This window comes from Dipodomys spectabilis, unplaced genomic scaffold (assembly GCF_019054845.1).
Source record: "Dipodomys spectabilis isolate Male_0828 unplaced genomic scaffold, ASM1905484v1 ptg000108l, whole genome shotgun sequence".
NCBI classification, from domain to species: Eukaryota; Metazoa; Chordata; class Mammalia; order Rodentia; family Heteromyidae; genus Dipodomys; species Dipodomys spectabilis.
The window spans coordinates 6,674,155-6,691,621 of NW_024870785.1; the positions used below are offsets into that span (position 1 = coordinate 6,674,155).

Here is a 17,467-nt window from a genome sequence, read left to right on the forward strand (position 1 = left end):
CCAGCCCGGGCAGGAAAGTCCATGAGGCTCTTAACTCCAATTAATCACTAGAGAGCCAGAACTGAAGCTGTGGCTCAAGTGGAGGAGCACTAGCCCTGAGCACAGAAAGCTCAGGGACAGTGCTCAAGCCCTGAGTACAAGCTCCAGTACTAGCACATACACACACACGCACACACACCACAAAATGATCACTAGTTATGATTATTATCACATTAAAAATCATGTGAAATAATATTGGAATGACTTTGAAAATATTTGTTACTTTAAAATAATGAACTTTTAAATTATAAATGCCCAAAGTAAGAGTGTAACACATCTTAAAAAGTAGTTTCTATTTTATGTTTATTTCCTGAAAACTATCTTTATATTTCTTCAGGTTTATGTGAGATTAAGACCATTCTTCAGGGAATTCCTGGAACGAATGTCTCAGATGTATGAGGTAAGTGTGCTTAAACTCATTACATATGTATTTATATTTTGTTCAATGTAGTGCCCATATTTAGATCATGTATAATGATTACTTCTTTTCCCTGAATTTGTAGATCATTCTTTTTACTGCTTCTAAGAAGGTGTATGCAGACAAGTTACTGAACATACTAGACCCTAAAAAGCAACTGGTCAGGTAAATTTAATTAAGAAATAGTGGAAATGTCTGTCACACTGATCTATGAAATTCTTCTGATTCTATTTAATATTAATGGCCATTTTCAATTGGCTGTTATAATAGAAATTTACTGTGTTGAATGGTGAAAGTTAGTGAATAATGAATTTTAAAGCCCCAAAAACTCTTTAAAAAGAGTTCCTAATTATAAAACTGCCAGACAGACGTTCTTTAAACACAAAGATGAAATGTATTTATTCACTGTGACATCTATATCCTCATTTCTTTTGGGATTGGGGGGAGAGAGGGTGGTGTAGTTTTACTGTGTGCATGTTTTACCTTCTTATATCTGTGAAATGATGCATGTTATATACTACCTTTTTAATGGCATAAATTAGGATCAAATTATATTTTTGCTTTTTCTGAGAGCAAACTCATCTTCTATTGAAAGAAAATGGTATACAACTCTACTTAGAAATCATATTGATTTATGGAAGTGGCGCTGTGGCTCAAGCGGTAGAGCTCTTGCCATGAGCTGAAGAGCTGAGGGATAGTGCCCAAGCCCAGAGTTCAAGCCCCACAACTGACAACAACAACAACAAAATTATATTGTTATTTAGTTAATCAGCTTAATCTGAACTCATTTCCTTGTATGTGCCCTGAATTCAAACAGATGCAGTGTATTCTGCATTGGTTTGGGTGATTTTAAAACATTTGGAAACTTATGTCCATTATTTCTTCCATCTGAGGTGAGACTTAAGTTGAGGCTCCAGCAGTCTTGCTTCATTTTCCAAGATGTAGGAGTTATTCTTTTCCTTTTGGCCAAGAACAGAGAGAGATGATGACAAAAGGCTCATTGAGGGTTTCATGGCTGGCTATTAATTTTCATATATTCTCTCTCATGTTAACTTAGTAAAACTTACTTTTCTTAGTAAACTTCTTTTTCTGCTGTTAATAATTCCTTTGTTCTTGAATGGTTGCAACTACATTGAAATGTTTTTCCTAATGAAAATATCTTGCAAGTTATGCTTATTTCAACCTAATTTTTACTAAAAGAATATATATATATTATTTTGCTTTAATAATTTTATTCATTCTGAAGATTTTTCTTCAGCACCTCCAATATTCCAGGGAAGTGGTGAGCAGTCTAAGCCCTTCCCTCTTGAAGCTTTCATTTTATTGAGAAATAAATCATAGTTATTATATTATGTTGTAAATTATCCTTTTTTAAATCTAGATTTATAAGATCTAAACATTTGGTAGTTTAAGATGGTTTTAAACTTGAAACAAGAAAAGGTTTTTGAATATATTTGACTTGTATGTTAGTTTTAAAGTAGACTAAGATATTCCAAAAATCTCTGAAACTGATGTTTAAATGCAGATTTTCTATGTGCTGTTAGGTGAGTGCACAAGTAATTTTTTTTTTCTTTAAAGTAATAGTGCATGCTGTTAATGCTCAGATTCCTAAGCATTGTCAGATTCCGGTTTTTCTTCTGTCTTGGTGAACTTCGCCACTGTTGGCAAGGAGGAGGAGGCATTTACATTCTATTCTTGCCTCCCCAGTTACCTCAGATCTAAATGTTTATATACATATCTGTCATTTTTAACCCTTCCGAAGGCAGATGATCATTTGACTAATGAAACATTTCTTAAAAGTAAGGGGAAAATTTTTGTCACTACTTTATCTGTAAAATCCTTCCTCTTTGCCATCACCATTTTGTGTGTGTGTGTGTGCGCGCTCACACGCGTGCACTTGTACACGCCCACCTGGGGCTTGAATTCAGGACTTGGTTACTGTCCCTGAGCTTTTGTGTTCAAGGCTAGCACTGTACCACTTGAGCCACAGCTCTCCTTCCAGATTTTTAGTGGTTAATTGGAAATAACAGTCTCAGAGGCTTTCCTGCCTAGGCTGGCATCAAACGTGATTTCACATCTCAGCCTTTTGAGTATCTAGGAGTATAGGCATGAGCCACCAGCACCCAATTTGTACAAGTACTTTTGAGTTTGCTTATGTTATTTAAAAATTTTTTAGGGTTTTTTTATCTGTAACAGAGTTTTGGGGTAGAAAATACTTTTCTAATGGAGGGACAAAGGGTAAACAAATGCAGGAGTGGTAATCAGCTAGACATTGATGGGAAGGAAAAACTGGGAAATAGCAAGAGAAGGAGTAACACTGCCCAAAAAGAACTGTACTCTTTACCCAACTTATGCAGCTGTTGGAATCACCTCTGTACATCACCTTTATAATAACAATTAGAAAATAAAAGTTAAAATAAAAAAAAAGAAGAGGGCTGGGAGGGTGGCTCAGTGGTAGAGCGCTTGCCTTGCATGCCTGAGGCCCTGGGTTCGATTCCTCAGCACCACATAAGCAGAAAAAGCTGAAAGTGGCACTGTGGCTCAAATGGTAAAGTGCTGGCCTTGAGCTGAAGAGCTGAGGGACAGCACCCAGGCCCAGAGTTCAGACCCCACAACCGGACCAAAAAAAAAAAAAAGAAGAAACTACTTCTTAAAATTGCATAGTTAAAAATGTAGAAATGAGGACTGAAGGCATGGCTCAAGTGGTAAGAGTACCTGTTAAGGGCAAGCACAGTGAGTTGTAAGGCCTGAATTCAAACTCTAGTATTGCCAAAACAAAACTCACAACACAAAAGACTGTTTCCTAGATGCTAATGGCTCACACCTATAATCCTAGCTACTCAGGAGGCTGAGATCTAGAGGTGCATAGCTCAAAGCCAGCCAACGCAGAAAAGCCCTTGAGACTTCAGTTTCCATTTAACCAGTAAAAAGCCACACTGGAGGTATGCCTCAAGTGGCTGAAAGCCAGCTTTGAGTAAGATGGAGACCCTGAGTTGGAGTCCTGGTACCAGCAAAAACATAAATAAAAATAAGCACCATTAGCCACAACATATATGAGTAGTCTGTAGTTCCTGGAAAACTCTCTAGTGGAATTAAAAGACAAGAAAGAAAAACTACCGGGCTGGGAAGGTGGCTCAGTGGTAGAGCGCTTGCCTTGCATGCATGAGGCCCTGGGTTCAATTCCTCATTACCACATAAGAAAAAAGAAAAAAAAAGCCGGAAGTGGCGCTGTGGCTCAAATGGTAGAGCGCTAGCCTTGAGCTGAAGAGCTGAGGAACAGCGCCCAGGCCCAGACTTCAGGCCCCACGACCAGAACAAAAAAAAAACAAAAACAAAAAACAAAAACTACCAATTGACTAATATACGGACTGTAGTATTTCAAGGTGAAAAAACAGTATATTTGAGTCAGCTTTTCGTAATAGGGACTAGTATTTTGAGTATAAATGGAGGTTCTATAATTACTATAGTATGTCTTATGAAAATCTTTAATAGCTTTTAAAATTATACTTTTTATTTAGCATCTAAAATTGGTGAAGTATCAGTTTATGTTTATAGTACTTAAGTCTGAATTTGCCATTCCCTCCAGTCAGATTTTTTTTTTAAATGATCATACACATACACTAAATTAAAAGAAAACAGAAGTGTTTAGGAAAAGTTGATATGATGGAAAGTTTGGCCCCAGAAGCACCTCTTCTCAAAAACTGAAAGGAAAACTAAACTAAAAACAAAAACAACTAAATGCCAATACAAAAACATTCCTTCTCATATTTTTTATTCTGGCATGTACAGGGATAGGGAGGCTGTGTGGTCTACTGGTTAGAGCAAAGGACTGGGAGCCAGGAGGATCCTGGGTTCCAATGCGGGGCTAACCACTGACTTACTGTGTGACCTTGGGCAAGTCACTTGTGCGTCAGTCAACCATCTGGAAAATTGGTTAAAAAGCAGGACCTCGCTGACAACCAGATGCTGCATCTGAGCTGAGCTTTCCTGGGTAAATAAATTACAAAAACACTTCAGAATTTTTGACCCCCTTTATAATTTAATATGACATTTTAGGATAAAGCAAAGTTCTTTAAGGCATGGCAATGTTTGGTTGTACAGTTTCAGTTTGCTAAGAATTTGTATAGTAAAGCTATAGTTCAAAGTTTATGAACAGTATTTGTATTTTTTAAATTTCCTTTGTGAGAAAAAATAATGACTTAACCTACATAACCTGTGGAATATATATGTTTGAGTATATGTACTATGGAGGCCTTCTGTTTTGTTTAATTTATTTTTATTTTTTATGTTTAGGCATCGGCTTTTCCGTGAACATTGTGTTTGTGTACAAGGAAACTATATAAAGGACTTAAATATCCTTGGAAGGGATCTTTCAAAAACAATAATAATTGACAACTCACCACAAGCCTTTGCATATCAGGTAGGAAAAGGACTGTTAAACTTAAATTGGAAAAAATATAATGATGACATTTTGCTAAAAAGAATATGATAGGAGATAATAGAATTTTTCCTGATGGCATTTCCAACATAAATGGAGAAAATCTGAAATGAAAACTCTTTAGTAGTAAATCAAAATGAAAAAGAGCTGTAGGAATACATCATTTAATAGCAGTCTTATTAGTTATTAAATCAGTAGTTATCAACATGTTTAAGAATTATAATTGGCCTGTGCATATTCTCATCTGCTTGATTCTGAAATAGTTTTTAGACTATTTTGTCAAAACATTTGTACCTTTTGTTAATATTTCTTTGACTTGTAACTAAAGCTAAAGGTGTTTTCTTTACAAAATACAGTGTCTCTATTATGACTATGTCCTTGGGGTATCATTTGTGAAATTTGTTTCATAGTCAATGTAAAATAGGAATTGGGGTGTAGGCCTTGTAGCTTCTGTTTCAAAAAAGAAAAAGTTGTTGGGCACCAGGGGCTCACATCTGTAATGCCATTCAGAGACTAAGATCTCATGATTGTGGTCTAAAGCCAATCTGGGTAGACAAATCTGAAAGACTGTCATTTACAATTAACCAGCAACTGCCCACAAATGGAAGTGTGTCTCAAGTGGTATACTACCAGTCTTCAGCAAAAAAATAATAAGCCAGAGCATGAGGCCCTGAGTTCAAGTACCAGTACCAGCACCAAAAAAAGGAGGTTGGGGAGGTTTGCCTGGTGGTATACGCTTTCAATCTAGCATTTGGGAGGATGAGACAAGAGGATCATGAGTTTTGAGGCCAGCCTCAACTGCATAGTGATATCTTCTCTCTAAAAATAAGTGGAGACAGGGAAAAAGCTATGTAGTATTGAAAGGTGTTCACTTTAGGTTGCTAGCTTCTTTGTTTTGGATAATGTTGATTTTTTTATTTTTTATTTTTGGGTCCGGTGGTGGCCTGAACTCTGGGCCTGGGCACTGTCCCTCAGCTCTTCAGCTCAAGGCCAGCACTCTACCACTTGAGCCACAGCGCCACTTCCGGCTTTTTTCTTTTTGCTTATGTGGTGCTAAGGAATCGAACCCAGGGCCTCATGCATGCAAGGCAAGCGCTCTACCACTGAGCCACCTTCCCAGCTCCGGTAATGTTGATTTTTGAGTGCAGGACTTTACCACTGTACTATATGCCCAGCTGTAAGTGCCTACTTTTGTTTTTTTGCATTTGAAATGTTTTTTAACAATTTGACTCAAGCCTACTTGCACATGTCCTTTGATTGCTTAATCCTAGGAGTTTTAAGAATAGCCTTTATTGCCGGCACTGGTGGCTCAGGCCTGTAATCAATCCTAGCTACTCAAGAGGCTGAAATCTGAAGATCATGGTTCAAAGCCAGCCCGGGCAGGAAAGTCTGTGAAACTCTTATCTCCAATAAGCCACCAGAAAACTGGATATGGCACTGTAGCTCAAGTGGTAGAGCACTAGCCTTGAGCTTTAGAGCTGAGGGACAGCGCCCAGGCCCAGAGTTCAAGCCCCACGACTGACCACCTCCTCCCCCCCCCCAAAAAAAAATAGCCTTTATTTACATAGTGAGACATCTCAATAAAATCCCAAATCAAAACCAGAGAATTTCAACTTGACTTATAAATATCATCTCAAATACAACATTGAAGCCAGACAGGGCAGTAAAGTCCATGAGATTCTTATCACCAATTAATCATTGAAAAGCTGGAAGTGTGACTCAAGTGGTAGAGCATTAATCTTGAGTTAAAAAAAAGCTCAGTGGTGGTGCCCAGGCCCAGGGTTCAAGCCCCAGGACAGACACACACATACACATACACACACTCCGACAGAATGAGAGTGAACAGCTGGGTGCTGGTGGCTCAAGCCTATAATCCTAGCTACTCAGTAGGCTGAAATCTGAGGATGGAGGTTCAAAGCCAGCCCAGGCAAGGAAGTACATGAAACTCATGTCTCTAATAAACCACCAGAAAACCGGAAGTGGCGCTGTGGTTCAAGTGGTAGAGCGCTAGCCTTGAGCTGAAGAGCTGAGGGACAGTGCTCAGGCCTAGAGTTCAAGGGTCTCCCCCCCCCCCCCCAAAAAAAAAAAAGTGAACAGTGCAGGCAAAGGGAGAATGAAGGAGGACAAATAGGGTCAAAATAGTTTATATATGTTGGGGCACAATAGAATAAGGAGGCTTGTTAAAACTGGTCTGGAACAGGGAAGGGGAGGGAAAAGGAGAGGAGTCACTGATTAAGGTATACATAAATTGGCATATTAAAAGGAAACCTTGAGTAAGTAATCTTAAAACGCAAAAAACAAATAGAACAATAAATAGGCTGTGATAGTTGTATAAAAATGCATATGCTGGGTTGGGAAGGTGGCTCAGTGGTAGAGCACTTGCCCTGCATCCCTGAGGCCCTGGGTTCGATTCCTCAGCACCACATAAGCAAAAAGAAAAAAGCAGGAAGTGGTGCTGTGGCTCAAGTGGTAGAGTGCTAGCCTTGAGCTGAAGAGCTGAGAGACAGCGTCCAGGCCCAGAGTTCAAGCCCCATGACCAAAAACAAACAAAAAAATGTGTATGTTTTCTGTTAGTATTCTTTGTTTATACTGGCAATTTGCACTCCAGAGCATAGCACTGTAACATAGTAGCTATTTCTTGAATGAATAAAGGAAGCTTTTAAAGTTATGTTAATTGCCCTTGCAAAACTTGTTTTAATAGAACTTTCTTATTTAGCATAGTAGGCACTGAGAAAAATGAAACTGAAAAATCAGACTTCAATCTATACCTATACCACCTCTTGTCTCTTGTAATAATGTTCATCAAAGAAAATTCTGGTGGTATTCCTTTTCAAAGGAACTTTTAGATTACTGTATAGTTAAGTATGTTTATTTAAAATTTTTTTTTCCAAAGTAGCAAAATACAAGTAAAAAATTTAATCATCTGTTTATTATTTTAGCTTTCTAATGGAATCCCTATAGAAAGCTGGTTTATGGATAAAAATGACAATGAACTCCTAAAATTGATTCCATTTCTGGAGAAGCTTGTAGAACTGGTAAGTGTGTCTTCTCATCCTTCCATTGTGATTTTGTTTGCTCAGATATATCCAATAGGAAGTAATGCTGTGGCTCAAGTGCCAGCCTAGAGTAAGAAGGCAAAGAGACTGTGCCCAAGTCCTGAGTTTAAGCTCCACTACTAATTCACACAAAAAAAGTAACAATTATTCATTAAAAAGTAATATTGAGAGGCTAGGAATGTGGCTTAGTGGTAGAGTGATTGCCTAGAATGCATGAGGCCCTGAGTTTGATTCCTCCCTACCACATAAAAACTAAATAAAATTTATTTTTAAAAAATTTAAAAAAATTAAATAATATTGAATAAATATCCATTTTATACTTTTGTTGGTGGTGGTGGTTGTGGCTTGAACTCAGGGTCTGGACATTGTCCCTGAGCCTCTTTGTACTCAAAGAGTACAAAGCCATTTGAGCCATAGCACCACTTCTGATTTTTGAGTGGTTGATTGGCAATCAGTATCTCACAAGGACTTTTCTGCCCAGGCTGGCTTTGAACCACAATCATCAGATCTCACGCTCCCAAATACTTAGGTTCATAGGCATGAGCCATCAGCACCCAGCTATACTGACTAAAAAGTTAATTGTGAGCTAACTGTGACACAACATCTGTAATCTCAGTACTCAGGAGGCTGAATCAGGAGTGAGTTCCACCTGTTGGACCACGTAGTGAAGATGTCTCAAAAAAAAGTTAACTGGTGGGAGATATTGAGGCAAAGGTTGAAAAGAATGATATGTTTTCTTTCTGTAATAGTTAATATAAATATTGGGGCAAAGGTTGAAAAGAATTGTGGGTTTTTTTCTGTACTATAACATAATACAGATGTGCAGTTGAAATAAAACAGGCTCATTCCCAAGTGAGGCACAGTGGCACAATACATTTAATACTAGCTACTTAGAAAGTAGAGGCAAGGGAATCGTGAGTTTGAGTTCAGCCTGGACATTCTATCAGAAATAAAGATCAAGCAAGATGCTGGTGGCTCACCTGTCATTCTAGCTATTTGAGGCCAGCCTGAGCAGAAACATTTATGAGATACCTTTTTAACCAATAGCTGGACATGATGACGCCCAATCTATACCATCCCAAGCTATGTGGAAAGCTGAGACCAGGCAATTGTAATTGTAGGCCAGCCCAGACAGCAATAAGACTGAGAGCAGCTAGTGCAGTGGCATATGCCTGTAGTCCTAGCAATGATGGGAAGCCTGTGAAGAAGACAATTGCAACTCAGATAGGCAGTGAAAAGCAGGGCTGGATGCATGGTCAGTAGTAGAGCACAAGGCTAATAAGTACGAGACCCTGAATTTAAACTCTAGTACATTCAAAACAAAACAAAAGGGCTGAGAATATAGCTCCAGTGGTAAGAGTGCTTGCCTAGCAAGCACTAGTTTCTGGGTTTAATCCCAAGAATTGAGGGGAGATTGTCCTATATTAAATTTGCACGCTTGAGAGTTAAAGGGTCTGGATGGCTGTTTTAGAGTCTTTATAATAAAACATACAGAAAACAGAAGTATGAAGAGTTCTATTCTGGGGACCTCGATGGCAATATAAGAATGAGGTTGGCCTTGGTCTCTAGTTCCAAAATCTAGAGATTTTGTCAACCCTATGGCTCAGGGTTACCCTTAGGAGCCAAAAGCATGATTATGGTAGGAATAGCAGCCTCTCAGATGCTCTCAAGAGATGGAGGCACTGGACAGTGTGGCAAATGCAGAAGAGACTCCTGAAAAGTGAGCTAATGACTTGGGAGTCACTGGATAAACAAGTATTGGCAGATCCCAGAGAGTAGTAATTTGGGAACAGGTTTTAAATAGCATCATGACCTGTAACTGCTAGGGTTCTGTTGTAAGATGTATGAATGAATGGGAGGTCAGCATGGGGGGCAGGGGCAAAGAAAGAGCCCCCCCATCTCCAGATGATAGTTGGTATTTAGAGAAATGAATCAGTGGCCAGTGATTTGGACCAAAAGACTTCGGAAAGATCTTTCATGTAAGCAAAGGAAGAAGTGATTGATAAGTAAAATAAATAGGCCAGTAGCATTGGGGAAGAGTAAGGTTTTGAACAGGGCTTCTCTTCCACATGCAGTGGCAGAGAACTGCTAGGTTGGAGGCAGAGATGTTCAAAGGCCACCCTGGGAAAGGAATGGGGCTCAGAATGAAGTGGGATCTCACCAGGGTTCCCATGGTCTCTTAGGTGCATTTAAAAGTTACTTTAAGCCAGGTGCTGGTGGCTCACGCCTGCAATCCTAACTACTCAGGAGGCTGAGATCTGAGGATCGAGGTTCAAAGCCAGCCCAGGAAGGAAAGTCTATTAGACTCTTACCTCCAATTAACTACCAGAAAACCAGAAGTGTCGCTGTGGCTCAAGTGGTAGGGTGCTTGCCTTGAGCTGAAGAGCTCAGCGCCCAGGTGCAGAGTTCAAGCCCCTTGGCTGACCAAAAAAAAAAAAAAAAAGTTACTTTAGCCAGGCATTGGTGGCTTGCTCCTGTCATCCTAGTTACTCAGGAGACTGAGATCTGAAGATCATGGTTCAAAGCCAGCCTAGTCTGTGATTCTTTATCTCCAGTTAATCACCAGTAAACAGAAGTGGTACTGTGGCTCTTAGTGATAGAGCACTAGCCTTGAGCAAAAGAGCTCAGGGACAACATCCAGGCCCTGATTTCAAACTCCATTACCGACCAAAAACTCCCACTATTTTAAGGGCTTGGAGGCATGGCTCATGTGGTAGAGCACCAGCCAGTGACAAAAACACATCAGATAACTGAGTTCAGGCTTCCATCTTGTACAGAAAAAACTACAGAAAAAACTTGTACAAGCACCAGTGGCTCAGGTCTGGGATCTGGCTGAGATCTGAGGATCATAGTTTGAAGCCAGCCCAAGCAGGAAAGTCTGTGAGACTCTTATCTCCAGTTAACCACCTAAAAACTAAAGTGGAGCTGTGGCTCAAAGTGGTAGAGTGGTAGCTTTGAGCAAAATAGCTCCAGGAGATTGCCTAGGGCCTGAGTTCAAGACCCACTCAGGGACAGCAGCCAGATCCTGAGTTCAAAACCCAGGACTGGCATCAGAAAATGAGTACTTTAAAATTTTAATTTATATTAATAGTATGCCTGCCTGTATTTCACATTTAAATTCTTATGCCTCACTATTTCAGAGAGCTTTCTCTTACAAGTCACTGGGTTGTTTTGCTTTCATAATTTATATCTAAAATTAATGTTTGTCACTGAAACTTTATTCTAGGAATATTTTCTTCTCAAATTTTAAGACAAATATAAAAAGTAGAATATAGTAGATTTTAACCCTTTTATCTATCTGTTGATTTTTAACTTTAGTTTAATGGTTGTAATGAATTGAAACTTCAATTAAATTCAATGAAAATGTTTTAATTTAAATTGAGTTCCAAGTTAACGATGTCTGTGTTATATCTCTATATAGTCATCTCTTGATATCCCTTTGGGATTGGTTCCCAGATCTCCTGCTGAATAACATCATGTTCAGGCCCATTATATAATGAATAGTAGTGTTTGTGTGGATCCTATGCATATCTTACCAAACGCTTTAAAATCGTCTCTAAATTACCATAGTGGTAATGTAAATACTCTCTAAATAGACTATTTGCCAGTGAATCATCTGGGAAACAAGTCTGTACATATATTACTATTACATTTCCTCTAAAGCCAACAGTGGTTGAATGTACAAATGCAAACCTGTGGATATTAGAAGGCTAACTGTATTTGGCAAGCACACTAATATATCATAAAGCAAGATTAAGGTATATTTTTTCTGTAAAGAAGAAGGTTTACAGGGATAATATTTTTAAATTGTCTTTTTAAATATTTGTCTTTTTTCCACAGAATGAAGATGTCCGGCCTCACATCAGAGACAGATTTCGCTTGCATGATTTGCTGCCCCCAGATTAAATACAAAGACTTGTCAAATCACTGAAGGGGGAAAGAATGCAGGACCCTTTTGGACTAAGACAAAAACATTGCCATTACTGTTGAAATTTTGCATTTTTGTACCCCGTCTTGCTTTTCTTATCTTTGGTGCCCAATAATAATCAAGGGTTACAGAAAGAGACTTTATCTATCTCAGATTGAATACATACAGTAGGTAGGCTAAAACAGAAGAGTCTTTAGAACTAGTGCAACTCCAGTGAAATTTTTTTATGTACAGGACATCTGCAGTTTATAAAGAATTCTGTTTCTGCCACCAGCAGTTTGACCTGTAGTTCCACAGGATTTTATGATAATAACAGAGATGAAAATGGACTTTTATTTTCTCTCTGTTTGGTGCTCTAAGTGGGTTTGTAGCCACTTTTCTGTTACTTTACGATTCTCATTTCAACAGGAATGGCCAGTAAAAGTTGTTTTATTTTTCCTGTTAAGGTTTATAACCTTTTTACATTTTTGACCTGTAGTAGATTAGAATTTCATTATGCATTCCTTTTAGTTGAAGCGCTTCATAGTTTTCTGGAAATAGTCAGTTTTTAGTTTTTTTATTATACATTTGAATGGCCGTTTTCCTGCTTTGTCTGCCTGCATATTGTATATTTGTTTAAAAATATTCTCTACTTTTAGTCCATGTAAGTTTCATTTAGAAAGATATGCATTTATATTTTGTTTCTGTAATATTCTACTGTAGGTGAAATCTTTTCAAAAATCAAGAGACTGGGTAGATAAGAAAATATGAATGACTAATATTCAAAAGTTTAAACCATTGTGATGGCATGTATTCCCAAATGATAATATCTTGCAATGGCACACAGATTTAATGGATAAAGGTATACCTCAGACCTCACTGTGCTCACCAATCTTTGAGGAGAAGGAGTTCGGTCACCTGTTGGGCTTGATTTAGTTACTGCTGCCTTTGGTTTTCTCTAGGAATGGAAGTATTCAGCACAGTGGCTCAGTATTTTTAGTTACTTTGCATGGGCTGGTAGTACCTCTGTTATGCTCTTGGTTACAATCAATTTAAAATGCTGTGTAACAGTCTTGGTACCTCACAGTAGCTATGCATAGTCTTGTGGCACAGTACACTCCCAAGCCACCAATGCTCTCATAGTGGTTTTCTATGCTATATGAAAATAGTCTTCAAGCCTTGGTTCTCTAATGCAGCTACCACAAGAGGTTGATATTTTTATAGTGGCGTGTAATCTCCTTTTCAGGGGGCTTTTTATGGAAGGTAGAATTTGTAAAAGTTAGTATGCTTTGCCTCTCAACTGCATTAACATGCCACAGGCTCAGACTGTTTTTGTGTAAAGGATGTCAAAGAGCGGCACTTTTTCTAAAGAGAAGTTTGATATTTTGTATGCTTGTTAAGAAAGTACAGTATTGGAAATTAAAGGTGGACAACTGATAATTGAGGAGTATGTCAGTTAATTTTTTATGTATATTACCTGTTTACTTGTACAACTTATTGTACAAATTACATGCAGCTTCATTTTCAAATGAATCCTTAAAATAAGGAAATCTTTTTAGGAAAACATTTAATTTTTGTATTTTTGATTTTAAAGGCATGAGTTATGTCAAGTTTTCAGTGTATTAATGAAGATTTTAACTTTTCATCAGGTTGAGTGTTTTCTTACTATATTATCTGTTGTGTATGTAGTTAGCATATTGTGTCACTGAACTGTTTAAAAATCTAGCATGTAGAGCAAGCCTGTTTTGTGGAAAATCCTTATTCACTTAAAAAATAATCATGGCAGATTTTCTGCAAAAAAAAAAAGCAAAAGCATTGCAATTCAGAATACTGATTTTTTTTTTTTTAATTTAAAGAAAGGTATTTTGCTTGCAGGAAAAATACTACAGATTCATTTTAATGAGAATCTTTGAAATGTATTTATCTTTAGGGCATCTGGGCATCTTTATGCTGTTTGTCTTATTGTCTTTCTTGAAATAAAATGTACATATGTTACCTTTACATATGCGCTTGCTCAAAATTGTGAACCTAGTTACATTTCCCCCATCCCTCCTATTTTATGCTCAAATGGCAAACCCCAAAACCTATATAATATCTGAATTTTCAGAACACTTCAAAATTGCTGAAAGTTTTCTGATGAAGTGAATACTCAAAGGGTCTTCCCATAACTTAAAGGAAAATGTGCCCATGGGCACTTTAATAATGAAAAGCAACTTTTAATCATCTTTTATTAGTGGTAGAGTTGTTTTCTATCCTATAGTAGAAAACTTCCCTTAAGTCAATTGATAAAATGAATTAAACATAACCAGCTTCTATAAAAAAAAGGGAAATTTTATGTAGCCTAAGATGATTTCTTGAGACCAAATTAGTATTTTTTTATTCAGGTAAAGTTGTTGAAACAAAAATTTAGCCAGCTTTCTTCCACCTTAATGTTTTATCTTCCCATCGTACCTTTTTGATAGATACTGAACACTTCCATTTAGTTTATTTGTTGGAGGTGTTTGTGTCTTTTGAATGAGATGTGCCCAGCCCATCAGCTCCCGCAGGAAACATGACTGTAGTAAAAGTGCAGGATTGATGGATTCTTGAGGTGACCCAGGAAGTGACCTGTGTACACATTACAGCTCTGAAGTATCTATTAAAATCGTGCTATTCCCAGTAACAATATCTGACTTTCAAGACATTCTTTTAAATATTTGTATCATGGTTACAGTGGATATTTTCATTGGTTGTGTTTTTTAATTCCATGTAATATATGTAGCCCTAATCAGATTTATCACTGCATTTCTCTTTGGGTCCTAAAAAGAGGACTGATGACAATTCATAACCATAAATTGTTTTATATTAGCTAGTATGTATATTTATTTATCCAATGGCTTTATCTGTTTCCCAAAACTGGTTTGGGATTTGTTGAAAGCATTGTGTAACTTCTATAAATGGCTATTTTCTTGTAATTGTCAGTGAAATGGATGTGTACATTTTCTTAAAAAAAATATTTCTCTGGGGTAGTTTTGTTCATTTGTTTTTCTTAGGGTTAACATAAGAGTGGCACTTTTTTTTTTTTTTTTTTACATTATCATTTGCCAGTGACTTTTTCAGCTAGATTTAACTTTCATTCAACTTTCTAAAGACATTTGTTTCCCATTGTTTTATTGTCAACTTGCCTAACAGAGACTTCATCTCACCAATGAAGAAAACATTTCATTATTCCTACAGATCTTTCCAGCGAGCACAGAATTCTTCATAAGGACCTGATCACTTCCACATCTGTGTCAGTTACATAAAATCTGAAATGTAAAGGACAATGAAGCCTTCATTTACTTGTACTAATATGGTGTTATATACTACATCATTAGATAGTTAAGGTTTTCTGACCTGACTTCTCTTTGTCTTCCTAGGTATTTATTTTTTACCTCTTTTAATCTGTATGTCTAAATTAACTTAGTTTATAGTTACCCACCGAATAACTATGCCAAGCAACTAGGAAAGAATGTTTATTTTATTTCCCCTTATAGGGGAAGAGTGGACTGGGAACAAAAATGTATGGGCCAAAAGGCCTTAGGTTGTCATTCACTTTCTTATTCCTCTCATGAGCTATAAATGAGTATAGTATTTTTTCAGTGCTGATGTATTTGATTATGTCATTAGTTTTCATGTCTTCCCTGAGTTGAAAGCCTGCTAGGAGTTTGTATAAAATACATTTAAAATTTTCAGAATAAGAACCAAACCTCAGTACTTATATTTAAATGCTACTTAAATTATTATTGGAATCCAAGTCTCACTAACCTAGGATACATTTTTATAAAATGTTTCTCTGTATCTTGAAATTATTTGCTCCAGAGGTAAGAGTTCTGGGGGTAGATAGAACATATTTCGAGATCTTTTTAAAAAGGGGTTAAGAGAGCAACAAGTTTATACTAGCTTATGGTTTTGATACTAGCATTTTAAGATACATCAGTGGTTCTCAAACCTGACTGTTCACTAGGATTACTCTGAGAAGCTTTTAGAATACAGATTCCCAAAGCCTACCTTGGAAAAACTATCTGTTGTGTCTAGATCGGGCCTGAGAGTTCTGTATTTTTTAAAGCTCTCCTGGGTAATTCTGATGGACAAGTTTGGGAAATCCCTGTTTTAAATAATGTGACAGTGGTTTGAGAGTAGGTAACAAAATAAAGGTTTACCAGACATCTCTGTGGTAGAGTTTTTCTTCTTCTTTTTTTTTTTTTTAAACTGGGACCAGATTTCACTTACTTAAGATACATGGAGGAATAAAAAAGATTGAGGCTACTGCTCATTATTTTTGTCTTTCATATGTTTAATAGTTTGCATTTCTAGGACTTGGAATAGTAGTTGATCATACACACAGCTGAAGGACATGTCCCTGAATGAGACCATTATATATATTAACAAATATTTCACTATTTTTTTATTTTATAAATCTTTGTAGAAATAAGCAATGAGAAGCTGCTTTCATCTTTTGAAATGGAATTTTTCAAGGCAGTGTCCTTTCAGCATTAAGGTAGGGGGGAATTAATGTTCTCCCCACCTATTTCCACATGAATCAATATAAAGTCATAAACATTTAAAATCTCAACTTAATTCCTACTTATTTACTATGCAGTATAGCCGTGAACAAGTATGTAGATTTAGTTTTCTCATCTTCAAATGCCCTGATCACCCTACCTCACAGGGTTGTTGTGGGGATAAATAAAACTTTTATGGAAGTACTTTTCTTCGATGATGATTTTTCAGCCATTAGAAGCAATATAATTTCTAACAATTCATGTACAGTTTTTTCCGCCTTGCCTTTTTATAGTAATCTTCAGGACAAACCTATATATATATATATATATAGGCTATATACAGATGAATAAAACATTCTCAGGAAACTGGCTTTAGAGAGGGCTATGGCCTGAAGCCAAGTTTTAGGTCTTTCCGATTCTGAGAAACTTGAATTATGACATGCTAGATCCTCATCTTAGCACGTTTGTATAATCGTGGCTTTGCATGCATACAAAACTTTTTCAAGCTTGTAAGTCAGACTGAATAAGATGTTTTAAAAGATAAGGAATATAAATGGTTACTTGAAAGTACCACTTTTTTTTTTTTTTTTTTTTGTCAGTCGTGGGGCTTGAACTCTGGGCCTGGGCACTGTCCCTCAGCTCTTCAGCTCAAGGCGAGCGCTCTACCACTTGAGCTACAACGCCACTTCCGGTTTTCTGGTGGTTTATTGGAGATAGGAGTCTCACGGTCTTTCCTGCCCGGGCTGGCTTTGAACTGCGATCCTCAGAGCTCAGCCTCCTGAGTAGCTAGGATTACAGGCGTGAGCCACCAGCGCCCGGCGAAAGTACCACTTTTAAACTAAAAGTAAACTCTAGCTTCTAAGTGTACTGGTGGCCCTAAGGTAGAAGACTTAAGGGGTATCTAACTAGCTTCTATCAAAGCATTTCCAATGATAGGTGGGAAGCTACAAGTCATGTTACAGCCTAGGCTTGGGTATAAATGTTGGTACTATTCTAATAAAAAATGAAGAGGTAGTCAAGACCTAAGACTGTTTAAGTGGCCAACATTTGAGATCAGTGACCATAAACTTAATGATTACCAGGGGT

General features: G+C 37.4%; 1 protein-coding gene across 2 annotated transcripts in view; it reads left to right on the top strand.

Moving 5' to 3' along the window:
• Ctdspl2 (CTD small phosphatase like 2) overlaps window positions 1-16,045 on the top strand; it is a 63,094-nt gene extending 47,049 nt beyond the window's left edge. For both annotated transcript variants that reach the window (XM_042687627.1, XM_042687628.1), the window contains exons 9-13: window positions 377-439; window positions 543-622; window positions 4,751-4,877; window positions 7,835-7,930; window positions 11,792-16,045. In XM_042687627.1, the coding sequence (XP_042543561.1) occupies window positions 377-439; window positions 543-622; window positions 4,751-4,877; window positions 7,835-7,930; window positions 11,792-11,857 (432 nt within the window). In that variant the 3' untranslated portion in view covers window positions 11,858-16,045. The remainder of the gene's footprint in view (window positions 1-376; window positions 440-542; window positions 623-4,750; window positions 4,878-7,834; window positions 7,931-11,791) is intronic.
• The last annotated feature ends 1,422 nt before the right edge of the window (window positions 16,046-17,467 follow it).